The sequence below is a fragment of the Zalophus californianus genome, chromosome 4 (assembly GCF_009762305.2).
Source record: "Zalophus californianus isolate mZalCal1 chromosome 4, mZalCal1.pri.v2, whole genome shotgun sequence".
In the NCBI taxonomy this organism is placed as follows: Eukaryota; Metazoa; Chordata; class Mammalia; order Carnivora; family Otariidae; genus Zalophus; species Zalophus californianus.
The window spans coordinates 18,165,683-18,187,098 of record NC_045598.1 but is presented as its reverse complement, the minus strand read 5'-3'; the positions used below and the strand labels follow the sequence as shown (position 1 = coordinate 18,187,098).

Sequence of the window (21,416 nt, the reverse complement as noted above, 5' to 3'; positions counted from 1 at the left end):
TACTTTTCTTGCAGGTGTACAAGAACAGGTAACCCGTTGTCATATGCTAAATTCTGCAACTTGCACTTACTTTAAAAGTAATTAACGTTATTAAGTATGGTATAGGTTCAAATTATAAAATGAACAAATGTAAAGTATTGTGAAATAAATATAAGATATAAACAGAGATACAAACATGCCCAATCACAGAACAAGAACACTGTACCATTTTCAAGTCCCCAGTGTAGCAGACTTGTTTTTCCCAACCCATCTCTTTCTTCCTTCAAAGCAACCATTTCTGGATTTTGTGCTTATTATTCCCTTGCTTTTCTGTAGAGTTTTACATTTGTTTGTATCCCTGAAGACTTAATCACATTGCATGTATTCTTTTGTTAACTTTTTGTAAGCTTTTTTCCTTACATTTTGTTCCTAAGATTCTTCCTTGAGGCTGTAAGTCATTCCTTCCTGCTGCTAGACTATTCCACTGTAAAGCCATACCGTGATTTATCTAGTGCCGTTGGAATCTGGACTGCCTCGTATTTTCTACTACAGTGGTGCTATTGAACATTCTTGCACACATCTCTTGGTACCCAAATGCATGAGTTTCTCTGACTGGACATACCTGTAAGTGGAATTCCTGGGCCTTAGAGTTGGCACATCTTTAACTTTAGGAGATAATGACCAATAGTTTCCCAAAGTGTTTGTACCAGTCTACTCTCTACCAGCAGATACATGTTCTAGTTGCTTCGTATCTTTGCCAACACTTGATACAGACTTTTTATCAATGGGAGATAGAGACTATGAAATGGGCTCTTAAGTTTGGCTATCACTCACATTTCTCTAAATAATGAGGTTGAGTCTCTTTTTTAAGATTTTATTTATTTGAGAGATAGAGTGAGTGAGTGAGTGAGAGAGAGAGAGAGAGAGCGAGCGAGAGCAGGGGGAGGGGCAGAGGGAGAGGGAGAAGCAGGCTGAGCAGGGAGCCCGATGCGGGGCTTGATCTCAGGACCCTGGGATCATGACCTGAGCTGAAGGTAGGCACTTAACCGACTGAGCCACCCAGGCATCCCAAGATTGAGCCTCTTTTCATGCTTATTGGCCATTTGGGATGCCTCTAAATGTGATATGCCTGTATCTTTTGTCCATTTTTCTACTGGGTTGGCATTTTTTATTGAGTCATGTAAGTTCCACAGAGATACTAATTCTTTGTCAATTAAATGGCCATTAACTATTTTTTCCCAGCTCTTCTCATTGTGGGTTTTTTTCTTTTTCTTGAGAAATAGAAGTTTTAAATCTGAATATTATTGAATTTATCACTTTCTTCCTTCTGTGTTTTCTGTGTCTTAAGAAATCGTTCTATACTCTGAGATCACATTGATGTTCTCCTGGGTTGCTTTCTCAAAGGATTATGGTTTTACCTTTCCCACTGAAGTCTTTCCTCAGCACAAACAATGTTTATGTACTAGGTGCCCCCCTCCCCACCAGCAACCACTACCATTTTTCTATCACTCTACATTAGACTGTATTTTCTAGAATTGTATATCCCAGGTCTGTCTGGAATGGCAGAGTTCCCTGAGATCTAGCCTCAGTGGAACATTTTATATAAATGTGCCCTTTTGACATCACTGGCTTTTAATTGGAGGACTTATTCCATTGTTGTGATGACTGATATTTTTGGATGTCTACCATCTTGCTTTATCTACTTTTCTCAGATTTTCTGTGTTCATAGTCTCTCCCTTTTTTACCTTCTTTTCAATTGATTTTTCTCTTTTTTTTCTATTTACCCCCTCTGGATAAAATTTCTATGAAAGATGCTAATGTGCATTTAGTACCTTCTCTAAAGATGCATTATATCCTACAGCCACAGTCCATCTTTGACAGAGGCAAAACAATGAGATCTTTTTCTCAAGGTTTATTTGGGAATATGTCATTCCACAAAAATATCATTTTTTTTGGTAAAAAGTAAAATTGTGTGTGTGTGTGTGTGTGTGTGTGTGTGTGTGTGTGTGTGTGTGTACATCCTAAATGTTTTGGGATAAAACAGAGCAGGAAAGAGGGAGTCATTTTATGAGGCTGAGAAAAAAAAAATGGTCCTATTCACATTTGTTAATAAATTAGAATAATGAGAAAAGCTAATTTTAATTACCAGAATAGCAACATTAAATTCTCTTTACTGGTCACCTTTATGCAAAAGTTTAATAAATGATAAGTAACAAAATAGACCTAAGAAAATTCTCAATACCTTAAGAAATACTCCTTAGGCTTGCCAGTAGTAACATAATAAAGGAACCTGTAAATTAGCTTTGTTTTTGGTTTCTGTGAAGATCCTTCAACTATTTGTTGATACTGAAGTAAAAATCATTTAACTTTTCTCACTTTGAATATTTTCCTACCACTTTGCAACACTCCTCAGTTTGACAAAATATAAAATGATTTGTGATCAAATATATATTCTTTTAATGTTCAAATATCCCTTATAATTCAGAAAACACCATCTGCTTAAAAATTATATTATTTTTGCTCATTCATTTAAAAAATATGTATTAAGCAACCAACTGTATGTCAGACCTTTACACTAAGTGCTGGACTTCCAACTTATCACAAGCTGCTTCAAAGGAAGGTGAACTTTAAGATCAAGTCTGTTTTTATTTATTATATTATCTCTACATATTAGAGTAATACGGACAAATACGTATTAGAGATATAGTAAGGACTTTCACATAGCACATCGGTTCTTAAAAATAAATGTGCACAGGCAAATATATTAAATACTAATAATTACTAACACTTCTAGGCACATTTCAGAGTTTCCTCAGCATCCATTTCAAGGGTGGTTGGCTTTGTCACTTTTTAAAAAAATTAGAATTGAGATTTTGTGAAATTACATTTCATTTAATTCTTGGTGGATGCTCACATTTTGAATACTAAGTGAGTATTAAAATTCCCACGTGAGATAGTTAAGAAATGTGGCACCTGGGTGGCTCAGTCAGCTAAGCATCTGACTTTTGATCTCCACTCAGGTCATGATCTCAGGGTCATGAGTTCAAGCCCTGTGTTCATGAGTAGGGCCAGCATGGAGCCTAGGAAGGAAGGAAGGAAGGAAGGAAGGAAGGAAGGAAGGAAGGAAGGAAGGAAGGATGGATCAATACTGAAGGCAGGGGAAATGGAAAGTAGGGAAGACCGAATTAAGCATGGTTTATATTTGTATTCTGTCAAGCTGTACATTAAACAATTTCCCTTGCTGAGGGTAAAAGGACCATGTATTTATTCCTAATTCCCACAACAATGAATTTTTTGTAGTTACAATAACACACTATCTCGCAAATGAAACAGCTACTTGCTAATTACATCCTATTTCCTTTCAAAACATTTTTTTTCTCACTCCAGAAATATACTGTAACCGAATGTAACATGCAGGTGATAGCCATGGGTTCTATGGGTCTCTCTCTTCTAAATTCAAATACCTGTGAATGGATTCAGAATTATACAAAAACAAAGCCAATCAGTAAGCTTCTTCTAAGTTTTGTTAGATCCTTCTCTTTCTCTCCCATTTTCATGGAGCATAACACAGTTTGAGAAATGTGTGACTTCTCGCCATGAGGCGCAGTACAGAATACGAATTAACGTAGAGGCAAAATGATCACCGTTTCCTTGTGAGCAACAACGTGAGAGCCCTTGGCTGGTAGCTCCACCCTCCTGTGAACGCACAGGTACCAACAGGTGGATTCCTGAGGCTGCCCCTGACAACCCAGCGTGAGCACAACAAGGGTTCCGACGACGGCAGAGAGGTCATAATCTATCGACATGCACTTACAATAACTGGCGAGAAACAATTCATTCAGAAACAAAAGTATTACTTTTCTCCTTAAAACTGTTTTAGAGATAATTCACTTTTATATGTTTCTGAATTCTTGAGCAATATTAAAACAAACACCGTCCTGTTAAAGGGTGATGTTTGCACATTTGCTTGTGACAAGAAAAGGAAGATCCCAGAAAATCCAAATTGCCACGGACCACTCTCTTTTTCTAGCAGTCTCTTAGTATCCCTTCGGGCAGTACATCTATAGGAATAAGACAGTTAATAGTGCCTAAAAATCAATCCCCAAGGCTTTTCCTGTTATAGAACTTTTCCACAAAATATAGACCAGAAGTTGCCTTCACATGCTGAAATCACCCATGCAATTAGTCAGCAGTAAAAAGGACTACAAATACTTTGCATTTAAAAGATGTAAAGACGACATGTAACCAATAGCTTTCTTAGGAATTCCAGAAAAGTACTTTCCAGCTGGGTAACAAGCTGACTAAAGTCATGAGGAGAGAGGAATAGAAAAGGTCTTATGGGAAGGTTGGTTTCAGGGAGGTGAGGGCAGCGGCTAGGTGTATATTTCTTGACCTTTCTGGAAACACCACTGCCCTATCCTCCATCCCAAAACAGTGAAGGCGAGGCTTATCAATTTCACTGAGGAATAAATTAAGAAAATGATTTTGCTGCACCCCTTTGCCTTGGACATAAGAGCCTGAAGAGCCCACCATGTCTGCACGTTAAGAACACTTTCAGTGTTGAGAAGCAGCAATGCTTCAATCCACTCAGCTGTGAAATTATCTTTGGAGTCCTACGGCAAAAGATTTTTCACATTCTCTGTCTACAAATGCAAAATAGAAAATTCCATCTCTCCAGCAGGTTCACAGATGTCAGAGACGAGGCCTCCATTTCCACCTGGGGAAAGGCAAGTGCCTTTGGTTCTCCTCAACATCACTGCTGACTACCAGGAAGAAAGCCCCCAAACTCCTGGGCATGGTGAATTTAAAACTTTGATCATCTGAGTACTTATAATAGTTCTGGGCCCTAAATTCAAAAGTGCCAAAGGGGAGAAGAACACACAGAAAATGTAAAAACCTTCTATAACTGTTCACTCATAGCATTCATGTTGCCTTCAATACCTTTCCAGATCAGAAAGAGGCATGAAACTGAATTAAAATTCAAGAAAATATGGGAGACTATCTGTTCAGTATTGATTTTTAGGTTTTAATGGTTTATATGTTTACAGATACATACTCTGCCTTATTGGAACATAAGTTCTTAGAGGGCTAGGATTTTTCCCCCAAATCTATGATAACCTTACACCATGTACAAGAAAAGTAGTCAAACCAATGATAAATCATTTTTGATGGTAACAAACTACAAATTGGTACTAGGGTGGTGATGGAAATATTCTTGATGGGGGAGTGTCAACTACACGGGTAGAGACTGTCAAAACTCACCAAACTGCACAGTTAAGATCTGTACATTTTACTGCAGGCCAAGTATCACCGAATTAAAAACAAAAGAAGAGGGGCACCTGGGTGGCTCAGTCATTAAGCATCTGCCTTTGGCTCAGGTCATGGTCCCGGGGTCCTGGGATCGAGCTCCAATCCACATCGGGCTCCCTGCTCCGCGGAAAACCTGCTTCTCCCTCTCCCACTCCCCCTGCTTGTGTTCCCTCTCTCGCTGTGTCTCTGTCTGTCAAATAAATAAAATCTTTTTAAAAAATGTTAAAAAAATAAAAACAAAAGAAGAGGGAAAACAAGAGGGGGGATGGGGCGGGAGAAGGTGGCTACTGGAGTGAGCTGTGGACCAGCTGTGGAGGTGGCCCCGAAGCCCTCGCCACTGCTGAGTGCAGCCTGTCAGGGCCAGAGCCTTGCATACCAGTGTCAGCCCCTGACCTGGCCAGGAGCACAGCAAGGCTACTATTTCCATCTTCACTTGGGACAACGCATCCTTAGTCACCAGTAGTCATCCTGGTTCTAGAAACTTCTTTTTTCTTCCATGGCTAGTTGAGAAAGATGTGGGTGTGTGACTGTGCCTTTCCAGAAGATGTGTGCCCGATGCAGAGGCCACATTCAAGCAGGTTGGTGGCCAATCACCAGCCTCCAAACACCTAGAAAATAGTTTGTCCCTTTAGGAGGGGAATGAGATCCACAACCACACTATCACACCTAATTGTGGCCCTAACAGTGAAGCTGGTTAGGTGGCAGGCAGGGCCCCTACGTCCAATGAGATCTCAGATCTTGACAGTCCCCCAGCAGCAGTGATGGCCTTTTCTCTTTAGCCTAAAGGTAGGCTGTTTATTGAAAAGAGCAGAGAAGACAGAGAAGCAGACAGCAAGGCCCCCTGGAGGAAAGGGCCAGATGGAACAAACCTGTGGAGCGAGCAGATAAAGGAGAAAAGCAGAGAATTCTGTCCCGCTCAGCATGTCCTCTCCTGCCCCACCGAGCACTGTGCTGTTGGGCATCTTGCAGAGGCAGTCCGGTTACCGCCGAGCATTATGTAAGCCAAGGACTCAAGATGGCCCATGAAACATTTCAGGTTTGTAAGCTCGTCCAGGTGCTGGGGCTTAAACGTTGTTTTGATTCGAGACACCAGAGATGAGAAAAATCACACAAGTGAGTTCTTCTCCGGAAAACCATGTGAATTTCCCCAGGCACACGGGAAATGGGGTCAGGCATCCAGACTGCTCTTCAAAGTACCCAGGCTTCAGTGGTCAAGGTCAGGATTGTACATTAACGCACAAGGAAACCCACGACTCTGCTCTCCAGGATGTCCAGTTGAACCTTCACTTCCTCTTTCCTGGTCTCCCCATCGATGAAATAGGAAAGATTAGGGAAGCCCAGGTTCGGCTTGAACTTCATATCCAGCCTCAAGCTTCTCGGAGTCAGGAAAACGGTGCGGGCCAGGCTACAGATGCTCTGACAGCTCATCACCACGGTGGTCTCTTTCCTGTGACTTTGGTGACAGAGCACTAGCTTTGATGAACATACCAAACCTTCCTCTGTCTGAGAGGAGGACCCAAGTAGACACCCCATCCATTCCTGAGCAACAGAAGCTCTCTGCTCATTAGCTTTTTATCATGGGTAAATACTCCTTTCTTCATCCAGTTTAATAGAGACTGTTCCCTTCTTCAAACATGAGACCACAAAAGAAGACCTCAGGAGGAATCCACAACCTGGACAGAAAACTTCAAGGAGGTCTGACGGCTTCTACCAACCATTTATCTTTTCAAGTAACAGGGAGCTCTAGAGCTAGACTTCCTGGATTTGACTCCTGGCTCTGTTATGTAGCTGTGTGACCTTGGGCAGGTTGCTTACGTCTGCTATGCCTAGTTTCCTTACCTGTTCATTGAGGACAGTAAAAGTACCCACTTCACTGGGTTATTGTGGAGGACAGAGTGAATACTCACAGCTCTTAGAAGGACAACAGTGGGTACTATTACTGCTGCTGATGGAAACAGGGCAGGGCTTTGCCAGCAGCCCACTTGCTATTACGTGGTCACAAAAAATAGCTGCTCTTCTGTATGATGTGGACTCCCCAAGAAAGAGGTGAATGCACGGCAATGACACAGCATGAACCGGATGGCCCGTACTGTGAAGGCTGCCACTGGAAGGGTGGAATCCACCCTTCCTAATAGTCCTTTAGTGATTCAGATGCCCCACACTGCTGGAGCAGTCACCTGGGGACATGCCCTCCCAGGAGACCTGGCTATGCGGGGGGGGGGTGGGGGGGGGGTGGGGTGACACAGCGCACCACTGATTAATGACATCAGTGTCCGTCTTCTTGGGATCTTCTGAGCCTGACCTGACCCCCTGACCCTTCGAAGCAGAGACCGCTGGTTCTCTGTTATGACACTGAGGAATTTGGGTTATTCTGCTATGAACATGGGACTTGAGCTGAGGGCGAGAATAGCAGGAAATTTTTTTTTTTTTGTAGTTATAGCAGAATTCTCTATATTGAAAAAATACATAGTTTTCATTTCCCTGGCTTTATCCTTTTGCTTTGTTTGCTATTTCTTAAAATTAACTGTTTGGGGATGGCCTTGAAAATGCTTTGCTATGCATGTGTTCATGGTGCCAAGCTAGCACAGGGGAATGAAAAGCCATTTAAAACAAATGGAAATGGCTGATATGAAGTTATTAAAGTACAGAAGGAAAATGTGAAGCAGAAAAACAGGATTCTCTTTAATCGAGGTCAGTTATGCACAAAGATCAAGAATGTTCCATCCCTAGGCTTGCCCATGTGACCTCCATCTAGACTCTTCCTCGCTGTTCATCCACACTCACTCATTCAATAAGGCTGGTCCTACCCTAGGTGCTGAGGCTACAAGGACCACATACTATTGTGATTTGTTCCAGTACAAGTTTGTTTTCTGGTGGTGTTTTCTTCAAGGACGTTAGAGGGTGAAGATCATTTTGAAAGAGACCCATGCTTCCAAAGACAATGTAAACTTGAAAGAATGTCGCAAACAGCCATGGGAAGGAACTTATGTGTGTTATTTGTTCTTTAAAAAGAAAAAGGTAGCCTTCTTCTTGCTGAACATTTAGTCTAGAAGCTTTTAGGCAAAGCCAAGTAAAGTAGGTGTGTCCATGCTGATGGGGAGCAGGGAGCTTCAGTGGCCTGAGCAGGGTGTCAGAGTCCCAGTGGGGTGAAGAAGGTGGCCATCTGGGAGGCAGGCCACCTGGGAGGCAGGCTGGGCGCCAGAACCCAACAGGGTTAGGACAGTGTGCCCATGAGGGACAGCCCAGCACAGGGCGTGCGAGCTCAGGGGGCTGAGGAGGGTGCCCGTGTGGGAAGACTGCCCAGAGCAGGGGGAGAGGAAAGGTATCTCAGCAAAGGGGCAGGCTGACAGGGTGTCGAAGCCCAAGTGAAGGGAGAAGGGTAAGGAGGGAGGTCTGCACAGGGGGGCAATCCAGTGTAGGGTCGTGGCGCCCCAGTGGGGTCAGGGTGTGTCTGTGTGGGAGGGTGGCCCAGCACAGCATACTGGATCCCAAGCAGGGTGAGGATGGCACTGTGGGACTATCAGAACCTGGGTGGGGTGCAGAGGACTTTCATGTGGGGGGTTTGGGTGCAGGGCACTGGAACACAGGGAGTGTAAGGAGGGCGTCCACATGGGAAAGACGGTGGATGGTGGCAGTTATATGCAGAGAGAGCGACTGCATAAGTAAATAATAAGATAATGGAAGCTAGTTTTCTGTCAAATAGGAGTTAAAAACGTGGAATGGGAGAAAACTAGAAATGAATTCTTTAGTGCTAGACTGGAGTTGGAAGTATAACTAGAAACACACATATGCACGTATCTAGATATTTCCTGGCTACGTCCACCAAGATGCCCAGGGACAGTGATAGTTAACTCGCACGCATATCCTGGTTTCTAAATACCATTCTCCGCTGGAAGGAGTCAGGGCTCCTTGGAGAAATGCTGGATCTAGGGCTGGGGCAGGCAAGGTACAAGGTAATTCTGGAATATCATGTTGTGTTTCAGAGTTTAAAGGTGTACACAAAGAATGATGCGTACGTGTCAAAGAGACACAGAAGCCATCTTGAAGGGGCCACCACTGGCTGAACCAGGGACAAATCACAGTCATGACAGTTAACAGGTAATGACCAAGGAAGAAGATCGGAAATCATGAACTGTACGGGTATAAATAAATGGTTATGTTAAAACTCTGATGGGGAAATAGGACATTTACAAATACCTCCCGCAAAATAATTATTAATTACAAGGAGAAAGAGAGTAACTTGACAGTGGCCACACCTGGCAGACAACACCTTAGTCAAGGGCTCCAAGTGAATTTTGTTGGGAGTAGGTCAAATGTCACCACCTGACAGGATGTAGTGACAAGAGCATCACTTCTGTGATATTCCTGCCAAAGACGCACAACCTGAATCTAATCCCGAGCAAACATCCCACAAACCCAAATTGAGAGACATGCAATAAAATAACCCACCTATAATCTTTGAGCGTGAACACCAACAAAGACCAGGGGAGACGAGAAATCCTCCCAGACTGAAGGAGACTAAAGGCGTCTGACATCTAAATGCAATGGTTCAAAAGAACTGGATTTTTTTTTATATAAAGGACATTATTGAGACAACTGGCAAATCTTGAATGGGGGCCTGAGGATGAGAAGGGTGTAATATGCCAGTGTTAATTTCCTGAATTTTGTGTCTTCTGCTAGGAGAAGGCCCTTGTTTGCAGGAAACACATATTGTAGTATTGGGGTGACGGCCATCATTGTTGGCAACTTAACCTCAAAACGGTTCAGGAAAAAAAAAGTTCTTTGTACTCCCAAACCAGTAAAGATATTTTGATATGTACTCCCAATATATTTTAATTGTGCATCTACTTATTTATATATATATACACACACACATACACATACATACATGTTAGACATGTTCTGCTGCCCTTATCTCATCTATAAAACTTGTAAAAATGGAATGTCAATCAGATTAGGAAAACAGAAAGGACATGGTTACCAAAATTAGTTTATGAAGCTTCAACATAAATGTTGGGGAGTATTGGTATCTTGACCCCGTAGATGATGCTCCCAGTCTTATTCAGCACATACTTAATGTGCAGCAAGCTCAAAAGCTGGGCTCTGGGCCAGGCCGTGTGGTGGTGACACACGTGCCCATTCCCGAGCTGGTTCACTCCTGAGTTCTCTGCACCCACAGGAGCCCTGCTTTGGACAGATTAGGAACATCCACACATGGGTAGTCCAGCTGTTTCTTAGAATCCAAGAGCCTTGAGTCCTGCCTTGATTTGGGGAATGGCAGAGCTTTCCCAACTGAAATGAGATTATTGGGGAAAAAAAAAATCTTTGATGCAGGATAGGTGCCTTTATATGTTGATAAAGGTAAACTAGAAGGCATTTTGACTCTATGTACACATTAGAGAAAAGTTATTTGAATGATGGTAGGACAAATTTCAGTTAAATTATAGGAAGCCAAGGATGACTCAATATTATACTGGTTCTTTCTCATCATTCAGGTTTCTCAGGTCTCAGCTCAAATGCCACTTCTTCAGACAGGTCTGCCTTGACCACTCTCGTTAAAAATGACCACCCATCAAGTCACTCCCTATCCCTCTACTATTTTATTTTCTTCACAGTACATATTATATCGGAACTGCTTACTCGCTTGCGTGTTAATTTTCCTCTCCCTATGCTCCACAAGGGCTGGCACCTTGTTCACCATGGTCTCCCTAGGACCTATAATAAACGTGGCTGTTACAGTGCTCAATAGACACTGCGTATGTGCACCAAGCCAGAATGCGGAATCTGTAAACCAATGATGTCTAAGACCATGACAGCGAAGCCCCTTATAATTCAGTGATATCTTAATATTGCTGATAATCAGGATGCCTAAATTACCTAATGAAATGATTCAAAGTCCTTTTTAACTCTAGGTTTTGAGATAATGTATTCATAATGGAAACCAGAAATATAACTGAAGGTAAGTGGAGATAGCTTTTTTATTTCAAAAGCTCCTAAGTTTGAAAATCCCTAAATGTTACAATATACTGTCGTGTGTGGTCTGAGGACCGAGCGCGAGTCCATGAACTTTGCTACCAGTCCACGATAAGGCTCAATAGAGAAGTTGAGAAGAAGTGTCTAGAAACATTTTGGCAAGTTTACATTGCTGTGACATTAGTACATTTTATGAAAACATCAGTCTGTGATAGTTTGGAGGAAAAACCTGGTCCTCCACTAAGCAGTGAGTTTGAGAAGCATCCGTTTATAGTTTATCCAGAAATTCACTAAAAAGCAGTAGAAATGTGAATGACCAGACTGGCAAAAATCTTAAATTCTGAAAATAGAAACTAATGATGTAATGTATGGTGATTAACATAATAAAAAAATGCGCCTTTGACTTACAAAAAAAAAAAAGAATGTATCGGTGATGCTGTGGTGCAAGGGGAAGTCTTACATGGCTGGTAGGAATGCAAACAGGTACAGCAAATGTGGAGACCATTTGACAGTATTTGCTAGGATTGAAGAAATGCAACCTTACAAGCCAGCAATATCAGTCCTAGTTATACCGCCTTGCCCCCCCACACAGACAGGACATATACAGAACATTTAACATCACTGTTGCAACAGCAACCTATCAAAAACAACCTAAATGTCCAACAGAAGAAGGGGTAAACAAATTAAGGTAAATTTATAGAATGGGACATTAGACAGCAAGCAAAACAATACATATTTCAACATGGATTAATCTTACAGATAAAATGTTGGGGGAAAAAAGAATTCATACCATATGCCATTTATATAAAATTTAAAATAATGTAAAATGACGTATTTCTAGTGTTTTACAGTTTTTAGCATACAGATCCTGCACATATTTTCTTAGATTTATACTTCAACATTTCATGGTGCTACTGTAGATGGTAATGTTTTTTAAATTTCAGTTTCCAAATGTTTACTGCTAGCATATAGACGGTACAGTTGATTTTGTATATTGACCCCATATCCTACAATCTTTCTGAACTCAGTTATTATTTCTGACAGTTTCTATGTCAATTCCTTTCCAAATGGACAATCATATCAATTGCAAATAGAAAATTTTAAAAATACAGTTGACCCTTGGGGCGCCTGGGTAGCTCAGCTGGTTAGGCGACTGCCTTCGGCTCAGGTCATGATCCCAGGGTCCTGGGATCGAGCCCCGCATCGGGCTCCCTGCTCCGTGGGAAGCCTGCTTCTCCCTCTCCCACTCCCCTGCTAGTGTTCCCTTTCTCGCTGTCTCTGTCAGTTAAATAAAATCTTAAATAAAAAATAAAAATACAGTTGACCCTTGAACATGGGTTTGAAGTGTGGGTCCACTTATACGTGGATTTTTTTTATGCAGTATAGTCCTGTACATGTATTTTATTTCTTGTGGTTTTAATAACATTTTTCTAGCTTACTTTATTGTAAGAATACAGCATATAATACATATAACATACAAAGTATAAATAGCATAAAAAGTATAAATAACGACTATTTATGTTATTGAGAAGGCTTCTGGTCAACAGCAGGCTATCAGTCATTAAATTTTTGGGGAATCCAATGTTTTCAACTCCATGGAGGGTCAGTGCTCTTAACCCTAGCGTTGTTCAAGGGTCAACCATAGCATGTATACACACACACACACACACACACACACACACACACACACACACAGTTAAGTTGAACCAGAAGAAATACCAATATTTGACTATCTGACCTTTATAAATACAGCAATTTCATACGGTTAGACTTAATAAAAAAGTTGAAATTGAATGGGAAATCATAAGCACTGAGTTCAGGATAATGGTGGATAATGGTTATCTGTGGGAGGAGACACAAGGGGTTCAATTATATTAGTAAAATTTTATTAGCTAAATTGGGTGGGTACATGGGTTTTCTTTATGTTAGTCTTTATCCTTTTCAAATGACCTAAAAATTGCCCTTTGTTTAAGAGCTTGGGATGGTGCCTTCACACAAGAGAAATAACGAAACTTGGAAGTTATTCACCTGTGTCTCACCTGGACGCCTTGGGTGAGCGGAGGCCAAGGAAAGGTCGCACACAGGGAGCTTGTTTGGGGAAATGACTGCATGGGACAGAGTGGTAACCGTGAAACAGGGAAGGACGGAAAGCCAGTCCACCTCCTGTCCAGGTTCTGTTATCGAGCCGGTCACCTCGGTGGCCAGCCAGGGTGTGATCTGGCTGGGAGCCCGGAGAAGGCGGTGAGAAGACCCTCAGAGCTGGCTTCCGTGGCAGGAGAAGGGGGGGTTCATTCACGGGCTTTAGTCCCCCACTGGCCAAGGGTTGGCCTGTGGGAATGTGAACTCCCTCCCATTTCCCTTTCTGCACAGGCATTAGGATGGCTGAGGCACCTCACGCAAGCAGCAGAGAAACGCCGGGACGAAATGCTATCCAGGGTGTAGCAGAGGTTGCGAGGTTCCACCTGCGCACAGGGGGGCTGCTCTAGCAACAGCTGGAGTGAAAAGGGGGGCCACGAAGATGTGAAGTGGGGCAAGAGAGGTGTCTCATACAGATCACACACATGCGTGCGGGTGTGTATATGCACATAATATACATATGTATATATAAAAGCATATTAAAAGAATGTTAAATTCGGGGCACCTGGGTGGCTCAGTTGGTTAAGCGACTGCCTTCGGCTCAGGTCATGATCCTGGAGTCCCGGGATCGAGCCCCACATCGGGCTCCCTGCTCGGCGGGGAGTCTGCTTCTCCCTCTGACCCTCCCCCCTCTCGTGCTCTCTCTCTCATTCTCTCTCTCTCTAATAAATAAAATCTTAAAAAAAAAAAAGAATGTTAAACTCAAGAAAAATGTTTTAACTTTTTTTTACATATTTTTATTACAATTGTAATGTATGTACAATTGTAAAATATACAAAACACAGAATTTGCCATTTTAACCGTTTTTAAGTGTACAATTCAGTGGCATTAAGTATATTCACACTGCTGTGAAACACCACTATCCATCTTCAGAACTTTGTCATCATCCCCAATTGAATCTATGGACCCACTAAACTGTAACTGCCCATCCCCCACTCCCTCTGGTCCGGGCAACCACCATTCTACTTTCTGTCTCTATGAGCCAGACTGCCCTATCTCATACAAGTGGAATCATACAATATTTGTCCTCTTGTGGCTCTTATTTCACTCAGTATGTCTTTCAAGGGTCATGCATACTATAGCACGTATCAGAATTTCATTCACTTCTGAGGGTGTATAATATTCCATTGTATGTATATACCACATTTTATTTATTCATCTAGGCATTGATGGACCTTTGGGTTGTTTCTACTTTTTGGCTATTGTGAAGGATGCCGCTATGAACACTTGTGCACAAATACCTGCTCGAGTCCCTGCTTTCAATTCTTGGTGTATCTATCCAAAAGCAGATTGCTGGATCGTATGGTAATTCTATGCTTAATTTTTTGAGAAACTGCTACACTGTTTTCCACAGCAGCTGTACCATTTAACATTCTCACCAACAATGCACAGAGGTTTTCAATTTCTCCACATCTTTGTCAACACTTTCTCTGTTTCTATGATAGTAGCCATCCTAATGGGTGTGAGGTGGCATCTCATTGTGATTTTGATTTGAATTTCCCTAATAATTAGTGATGGTGAACATCTTTTCATGTGCTTACCGGCTATTTGTATATCTTTGGGGAAATGCCTATTCAAGTCTTTTGCCCATTTTTCAACTGAGTTGTTTGGTTTTTGTTGTGGAGTTTTAGGATTTCTTTATAGATTTCGGATATTAATCCTTTATCTGATATTAATCCATATCAGATAATATGACTTGAAAATATTTCCTGCCATTCTGTAGGCTGCCCTTTCATTGACGGTGTCCTCTGATGTACACATTTTACATTCTGATAAAATCCAACTTATTTTTTCTATTGTTGCCTGTGCTTTGGGTGTCACATCCAAGAAATCATTGCCAAATCCAATGTCAAGAAGCTTTCCCTCTGTTTTCTTATCAGATACAAGATAAGGGTCCAACTTCATTCTTTTGCTTCTGGATATCCAGTTTTACCAGCACCTTTGGTTGAAAACCATTTTGACCACATGTGCCGGGGCTCATTCTGGGCTCTATATTCTATCGCATTGGTCAATATATTTGTCTTTATGCCAGAACCACATGGTTTTTAAAAATTTTTATTGAAATATAATTGACATATAAGTACCACACTGTTTTGGTTACTGTAGCTCTGTATTAAGGGAACGTACCTTAACATAATAAAGGCTATATGACAAGCCCACAGCTAACATCACACTCAATGATGAAAAGGTGAAAGCCTTTCCTCTAAGATCAGGAACAAGACAAAAATGACCACACTCACTACTTTTATTCAACATAGTATTGGAAGTCCTAGCCAGAGCAATTAGCCTAGAAAAAGAAATAAAAGACATCCAAATTGGAAAAGAAGTAAAACTGTCATTATTTGCAGATGACAGGATATACACGTCATAGAAAACCCTAAAGACTTCCAAGAAATCCCGTTAAAACTAATAAAAAAAAAGAAAACCAACGAATAAATTCAGTAAAGTTGCAGGATACAAAATCAATACACAAAAACCTGTTGTATTTCTTATATTTATAACAAACTGCCAGAAATGAAAATTAAGAAAACAATCCCATCTACATTTGCATCAAAAAGCATAAAATACGTAGGAATAAATTTAACCAAACAGGTAAAAGATTTGTATATTGAAAACTACAAGACACAAATGAAAGAAATTGAAGAATTTATAAATAAATGGAAAGATATTCATGCTCATGGACTGGAAGAATCATTATTGTTAAAATATCCATACTACCCAAAGCAATCTATAAATTCAATGTAATTGCTATTAAAATTCTAATGGCATTTTTCAAAGAAATAGAACAAAGAATCCTAAAATTTGTACAGAACTACAAAAATCCCTGAATAACCAGAGCCATCTTGAGGAAGAACAAAGCTGGAAGATCACACTCCCTGATTTTAAACCATATTACAAAGCTACAATAATTAAAACACTATGGTATTGGCATAAAATCAGACACACAGATCAATGAGACAGAATAGAGAGCGGGGATTAAACCCACACATACATGGTCAATTCATTTCCAACAAAGGAGCCAAGAGTATACAATGGGAAAAGGACAGTGTCTTCAATAAATGGTGCTGGGATAACTGGACAGCTACACACAAAGAATGAAACTCAACCATTATCTTACACCATACACAAAAATTCACTCAAAACAGATTAAAGACTTGATGTAAGACCTGAAACTATAAAAAATCCTAGAAGAAAAAATAGGTGATAAGCTCTTTGTCACAGGTCCTGGCAATGATTTTTTTAATCTGACACCAAAACCAAAAGGAACAAAAGCAAAAATAAGCGTGACTACATCAAACTAAAACACTTCTGCACAGCAGAAGAAACCAACAAAATAAAAAGGCAACCTACTGAATAGGAGAAAGTAGTTGCAAGTCATACTTCTGGTAAGGAGCTAACACCCAAAATATATAAAGAACTCATAAACTAAATAGAAAAAACCCACACAATCTGATTTGAAAAATGGTCAGGAGATCTGAATAGACATTTTTCTTTCTTTTTTTTTTTTTTGAAGGTTTTATTTATTTGACAGAGAGAGAGAGTACACAAATAGGCAGAGTGGCAGGCAGAGGAAGAGGGAGAAGCAGGCTCTCCGCGGAGCAGGGAGCTGGACGCAGGACTGGATCCCAGGACCCCGCGATCATGACCTGAGCCGAAGGCAGATGCTTAACCGGCTGAGCCACCCAGGCGCCCCCCCGAATAGACATTTTTCCAAAGAAGACATACAAATGGCCAATAGGCATACCAAAAGATGCTCAACATCATTAATCATCAGGGAAATGCAGATAAAACCACAGTGAAGATATCACCCTCACACCTATTAGAGGGGCTATTGTCGAAAAGACAGGGGATAAGTGTAGGCGAGGATGTAGAGAAAAGGGAACCCTTGTGCACTACTGGTGGGAATAAAATTGGGGTAATCACAGTGCCAAATGGTATGGAGGCTCCTCAAAAAATTAAAAACAGAACTACCATATGATCCAGCAATTCCACTTCTGGGTATTTATCCCAAGAAAACAAAAACACTGACTTGAAAAGATACCTGCACCCCCATGTTTACTGCAGCATTACTTACAATAGCAAAGACATTGAAATAGCCTAAGTGTCCATCGATGGATGAGCGGGTAAGAAAATGTAGTGTGTGTTGCGTGTGTGCATGTATACACATACATATATACACACAGGCACACACAATGGAATGCTATTCAGCCATTTAAAAAAAAATCAAATCTTGCCATTTAGGACAACATGGATGGACCTTGAGGGCATTATGTTAAGTGAAATAAGTCAGACAGAAAAAGGCAATTACCATATGATCTCCTTTCAATGGGGGATTTAAAAAACAGAACAAACAAAATGAACTCATAGATACAGAGAACAGACTGGTGGTTGCCAGGGGCAGGGGGAATGGGGTGGCAAAATGGGTGAAGGTGGCCAAAAGGTACAAACTTCCAGTTATAAAATAAATATTCTGCAGTTTCAGATATTACCATTAAGGCTTTTATATAAAATTTACCACAACTAAGAATTATGTATAACATGAAGTCCACTGACTGAATTGCTAGTGGAATTTCTGCTGATATGATTTCCAATTTAATTTAGGTTAGATATAATCCCAAATGGTTTTTAAAATGAAAACCAAGAACGTACCACTTTGGCAAGTTAAAGAAAACTTCCTAGTTTTCTAGGGGAAAAAAAAAAGAAGAAGTTGGAACAGATACCATTGTGAGGTTTTTTGAGAAAGAATCCTTAGGAATATAATTTTAAGATAAATTAGTAGTACGTGTGGTTTTTCATGGATCACAAATAAACGGCAAGGTTAATGTAATTATTATACGAAAATGTAGAGCTCTTAAAAATTTTGAGAAAACTAGGAAGGACGATTTCAAAAGGTCGGCATCATGGCTGACCTTGAGAAAGAAAACAACACTTGCCAATGAAAACAAACCTGAAAGGTACAGAACTGGCGGCGGTCATCTTTCCCCCTCGCTCTGCTCTTCACACGTTGTCCGCGGACCTTCCTAATACGTGCTTCTGATCGTCACCCCTTTGCTCAGAAGACTATTTCCGGAAGAAAGGCAGCTCCTTAAGCTTTGCAGGATGTCCCACACTCACCTTTCCAGCTGGATTTAACTTCACTTTGGCTCCGCCTCACCTGTGCACCAGCCACCAAGAGCTCCTCCCTGAAGTGACCACACTCTCGGGAGTCAGCTCGTTGGCTCGTTCTGTTCCCTCTGGCCAGAATTCCCCTTCCTTTCCCTGCTAACCTCCCACCCGGCTCACCGCTCTTCTCCAATGCCGTCTCCCCATAAGATCTTTCACTCCAGCTGGCTGTCCTCCTGTCCTCGGACACCTCAGTGTACTTTCAAGTGCCTCTAAAGGCCCTAGTATTCCATCTTATTCCCAATTACTTATCATCTCCACGGCAGGACTGTAACTGGCCTGAGGTAGAAGCTGTTTCATTCCTACTCTATCCCTGGAAGCAAGTGACACAGTGTCTTACACACTCGAGGCACTCAGTATGTAGTGAGTCAAACCACACCAAGTTTTCTCCAAGAAAGCCACTGGAAGGAAAACACTTTGGGTGCACAGACAGAAAATTAGGTTTGGTATGTTGAGAAAAAGTCTCTGCACATGCAAAATTTCTACCAATGACAAGAATATTTTACTTTGGTACAACTAAGACCTATAGGCTTTTGTGAGGTCATGATGGAAAAAAAAAAGAAGCCACACACAAAATCTCTCTTTCCAGGTAAATAATGAATGAACTAAAGGAGAGTAGACCTTAAAAAATAAACTCAATCATTTTCCCCCAAACTGTAGAAAGTAATACAAAAAACGTTAACAATTCTGTTACAGTGAATTGATAAATAGTCCTAATTATGTCATTAGCCTCAGAAAAAAGCTTAAAATACTTCTGGCTTATGTGAATTTACTCCCAAGTAACAGGAAGCCAGGATAAAAATCACTAGCTTTTCCTTAATCACAGGCTCCAAAAATGAATGAATGAATGAATGATTGAATAAATCAGGACTTAATAAGACCTGAATGAATGAATGAATCAGGACTTCATAAGACCTGGTTCAGAGTTCACTATAAACTGGTGCTTCTCAAAATATTTGTGGGAAAGGACTGGTTGTGAAATACTTGCTATGTGTTGCAGACCAGTACTCTCATAAAATACAATTAAAATGCTGCAGCATTGTTTAAAGCTTGACGCGCGCTTTTTGTACTCGTCATGGGCCAGGAACGAACTTTGCAAATGGGCAGCAGCAATCCACTGTTCCCCCGTAGCCACAAACATTGAACCCGCTACCAAATGCAGGGGAAGGCAGGATATGAGCCTACCTTCTGCTCTTGCACCTCAAACACAGCTTCATGGACACTGCAAGCAAAAAGTGAGGTAGGCAGATCACTGAAATCCATCATCTCTTCCAAATCATCTTCATTTTCACCAAAAACCATCTCTTCTTCCTCTTCTTGGTCACTGCTACAGAGATCTGACTGGCTATCATTCCAAGATTTCATAGTGTCCCTCAGCATTATCCCCTAAAAGCAGGTCTTTTCCGTTTTTAAAGTCCTAAGGTGTCCACCAGGCATCTGGTGTTAAAAAAAGAAAGAAAGAAAGCATAAACATAAGACTTTGAAGGCCAAATACTGTTTCAGTCAATTCTCATGACAGCAGTTCATCAACAGAAGCAATTTTATTCAGGAAAGATTAACCAGAGTTTAAATCAATTCATTACAGTCCTCATAAATAACATCTATATATTCTAATTTGATTTGCTTAGCATATTTTATGTGATATATTTCACTGGCAATGATGTATGACAAAAAAAGGCAAAAAATTTTCTAGGGAAATTGGGAAAAAAAGGGGGGGCAATACAAAATGAGCTAGCATGAATCTGTACACTAGTTTACAAGCAGTAGGAAGGAAAATGTGAACCAGAACTGCCTTCACATATTTGTTTTGGGTTTTTGGTCTACAACACTGAAACTGGCAGCATTTTAAAACCCACACGATCCATTCACCATCTGTACCGTGAAATCTGTCTGCAATGACACGACTTCACCTTTCTTAACCAATCTGTTCTTTTTGAATATACTCCCAAAGAATTAAGTTCCACAGAACCAGAAGTTCTATATAAAGTAGGTCTTTGTTAATATTAGAAATATTTAGGGCACCTGGGTGGTTCAGTCGGTTAAGGGTCTGACTCTTGGTTTCAGCTCAGGTCAGGATCTCAGGGTGGTGAGATCGAACCCCGTGTCAGGCTCTGTGCTGGGTGAGAAGCCTGCTTAAGATTCTCTCTTTTCCTCTCCCCGCTCCCTACCAAATAAATAAATTAAAAAAAAAAATTTTTTTTAAGTCAAAATCTGACACAGACAACAATCAAAGAGATGTCCTTTTTCTGAGCATTTAAAAATCAATCGAGGGCGCCTGGGTGGCTCAGTTGGTTAAGTGACTGCCTTCGGCCCAGGTCATGATCCTGGAGTCCCGGGATCGAGTCCCATATCGGGCTCCCTGTTCGGCAGGGAGTCTGCTTCTCCCTCTGACCCTCTTCCCTCTCGTGCTCTCTATCTCTCATTCTCTCTCTCTCAAATAAATAAATAAAATCTTTAAAAAAAAAAAAAGAAACAAAAAAATAAAAAAAAATAAAAATCAATCGAGGCATGGAGCGGATAGTGTCCCTCTGTTAAATAATGGCACAAAGTCTGTCTTATATGGACTTTATATGCATGTCTGTCTCCTCTGATGAATTCTAAGCACAGTGCCTTGAGCATAACACCTTTCAAGATGCTGAAATGGAATTTAAGAAATACAAATCAGGCACAGAAAAATTAAGTGATCATGATTTTTACTAGCTATACTACTTCATTTGTGATTTTCCATGTTATTTCAAAGAACACAATGCTGTAAATATATTGCTCATACAGAGTACACAACAGACATTAATGATAGGCTACAAACAGCAGAAGTTTTTTTTTTTCCCCTTTCATTATTCAACTACACCCATCAG

The 21,416-nt window shown here is 40.9% G+C and overlaps 1 protein-coding gene across 2 annotated transcripts in view; it reads right to left on the bottom strand.

Moving 5' to 3' along the window:
- RCAN3 (RCAN family member 3) overlaps positions 1-21,416 on the bottom strand; it is a 36,057-nt gene that overhangs the window by 7,808 nt on the left and 6,833 nt on the right. For both annotated transcript variants that reach the window (XM_027577745.2, XM_027577833.2), the window contains exon 2: positions 19,747-19,998. In XM_027577745.2, the coding sequence (XP_027433546.1) occupies positions 19,747-19,941 (195 nt within the window). In that variant the 5' untranslated portion in view covers positions 19,942-19,998. The remainder of the gene's footprint in view (positions 1-19,746; positions 19,999-21,416) is intronic.